Raw genomic sequence first — 1,914 nt, 5'->3', positions numbered from 1 at the left:
ACTTCTTTCCACCCCTTCTCCAATCTTTATAGGACCACAAAGATCCATATGGAGTAATTCATGATGCCCATTGATGTTTACTTGCTTCTTTATCTTGAAAGAATATCTGGTTTGCTTTCTTTTGACACATGTATCACAAACTTTTTGATCAACAAATTTAATCTTTGGCAACCCACGGACCAGGCCATTCGACACAAATTTGTTCAAAAGAGAAGCACTTACATCGTCAAGTCTTTTGTGCCACAAGTCAGCATTTTCAGTTTGAGCACTGAGACACATGAAATTCTCACTACGAGTAGTGTGGAGATCAGCAATATACATATTCTTGCATCTCTTTTCCATCAAGTTTGTAACCACTTACTTATTTAATAAGAACTTGGCTTCACTTCCTTCGTCACAAATCTTTGAAACACATAGTATATTGTACTTCGGCCCGTTGACATGGTACACATCTTTAATTGAGTGTTCTCCATTGGAAAGAAAAAGATAATGAAAAGGAAAATGAACAGAAAGAGAGCTAAAGATATTAAAAGTTACTTTAAACTTCTTCAAATATGATTTTTGATGAAAGCAACAAGACATTCTATAAATAGTCTTAACTAAAACTGAAAATACTAAAATCTAGGTCCACTAACGGTCTAATTACAAATTAGCTACTAATTTGCAACAATATCTAAACTTGCTGAGATAAAGGAAACTAACTAACAAACTCCTAAAGACTTGGTCAAGTATCTTTTGAATCACTTTTCAATACTTGCCTTGATTCAAAATTGTAGACTCTAAGTTGACCTTTGAAGAACTCTTGCTTTGCTTGCGGAAGTGACTTCAGGAAGATGTATGCTACTTGCTCATTTGTATCACAAGACTTCAAAGTAATTTCTCCTGTAGGAACAAGACGATTAAATTTATAAAGAATATATATGCTTTTTCCACTGTGGAATGTTGGCTTCTTCATCATCGCAACACATATCTATTATCACCAAAATCTCACTTGCACCAGTTGGTTTCTAATTAAAATCAGCAACAAGTCTTTTTAACGAAACTTCTTGATAAGCTGCAGAAGTTGTTGCAAAATATTCAGCCTCTGAAGTTTATAAAGCTACCATTTCCCTTCTTCTTTGAACTCCATGAAACTGCTCCAGATTCAAGATTATACAAGAAAACCGATGTGCTATTTTTATCATCAATGTTGCCTGCGTAGTCACTACCATTAAAGCCAGTTAATGTGAAGTTTGTTGCCTTAGAATACAAAATTCCATGATCTATCGTACCTGCAAGATATCCCAGTTGTTTTTTTGCAGCTCCAAGGTGAAGCTTACTTGGATTGTGCGGAAATCCCGATATGATGTCAACACAAAAAGAAATGTGTGGTCTTGTATTAGACAAGTAGTTCAAACTACCAACCAAATTTCTAAAATAAGTCGCATTTGCAATTTCAGAACCATCATCATGACATAAGTTCTCATTAATATTCATCGGCGTAGTAGCAACATTGAAATTTACCATATTGAACTTTTTCAAAAGATTTGTTCACATTTTCTTTATGTAAAAAATATGACATCAACTCCCTGTTTCACCTCAAGACCAAGAAAATAATGAAGTAGACCCAAATTAGACATTTCAAAGTTCTTCATAATGCAGTCTTTAAATTCAGTGATGATAGACTCACTCAAACCCAGATATATCACATCGTCAACATAAAGACATACAACTAGAAAATCATTTTCGCCTCCTCTTTTTATATAAACTAGTTTTACGGCACGTGTGTACCGTATATATAGTATATAATATTGTAAAATAGAATTAATATTACTAAATTAAAGCTTTTTAGTAAATAATTATAATTGAACGAACATAGGACAAGTGTTTTTAAATTATTATTACATATTGTCATAGAGTTACTTATATTATCAA

The 1,914-nt window shown here is 33.0% G+C and overlaps 1 protein-coding gene across 1 annotated transcript; it reads right to left on the bottom strand.

Moving 5' to 3' along the window:
- Window positions 1-1,077: 1,077 nt before the first annotated feature.
- On the bottom strand, window positions 1,078-1,506 carry LOC125863670 (secreted RxLR effector protein 161-like). The gene has a single exon (XM_049543709.1). It carries the CDS (start codon window positions 1,504-1,506, stop codon window positions 1,078-1,080), a length of 429 nt encoding a protein of 142 aa, XP_049399666.1.
- Window positions 1,507-1,914: the final 408 nt, after the last annotated feature.

This window comes from Solanum stenotomum, chromosome 5, assembly GCF_019186545.1.
Source record: "Solanum stenotomum isolate F172 chromosome 5, ASM1918654v1, whole genome shotgun sequence".
Classification (NCBI taxonomy): domain Eukaryota; kingdom Viridiplantae; phylum Streptophyta; class Magnoliopsida; order Solanales; family Solanaceae; genus Solanum; species Solanum stenotomum.
Note: the sequence above shows the minus strand (reverse complement) of the source record. Positions and strands in the feature narration are given on the sequence as shown.

Excerpts from the sequence above, each read along its gene's own strand:
- LOC125863670 (XM_049543709.1), bottom strand. The coding sequence starts at position 1,506 with ATGGTAAATTTCAATGTTGCTACTACGCCGATGAATATTAATGAGAAC.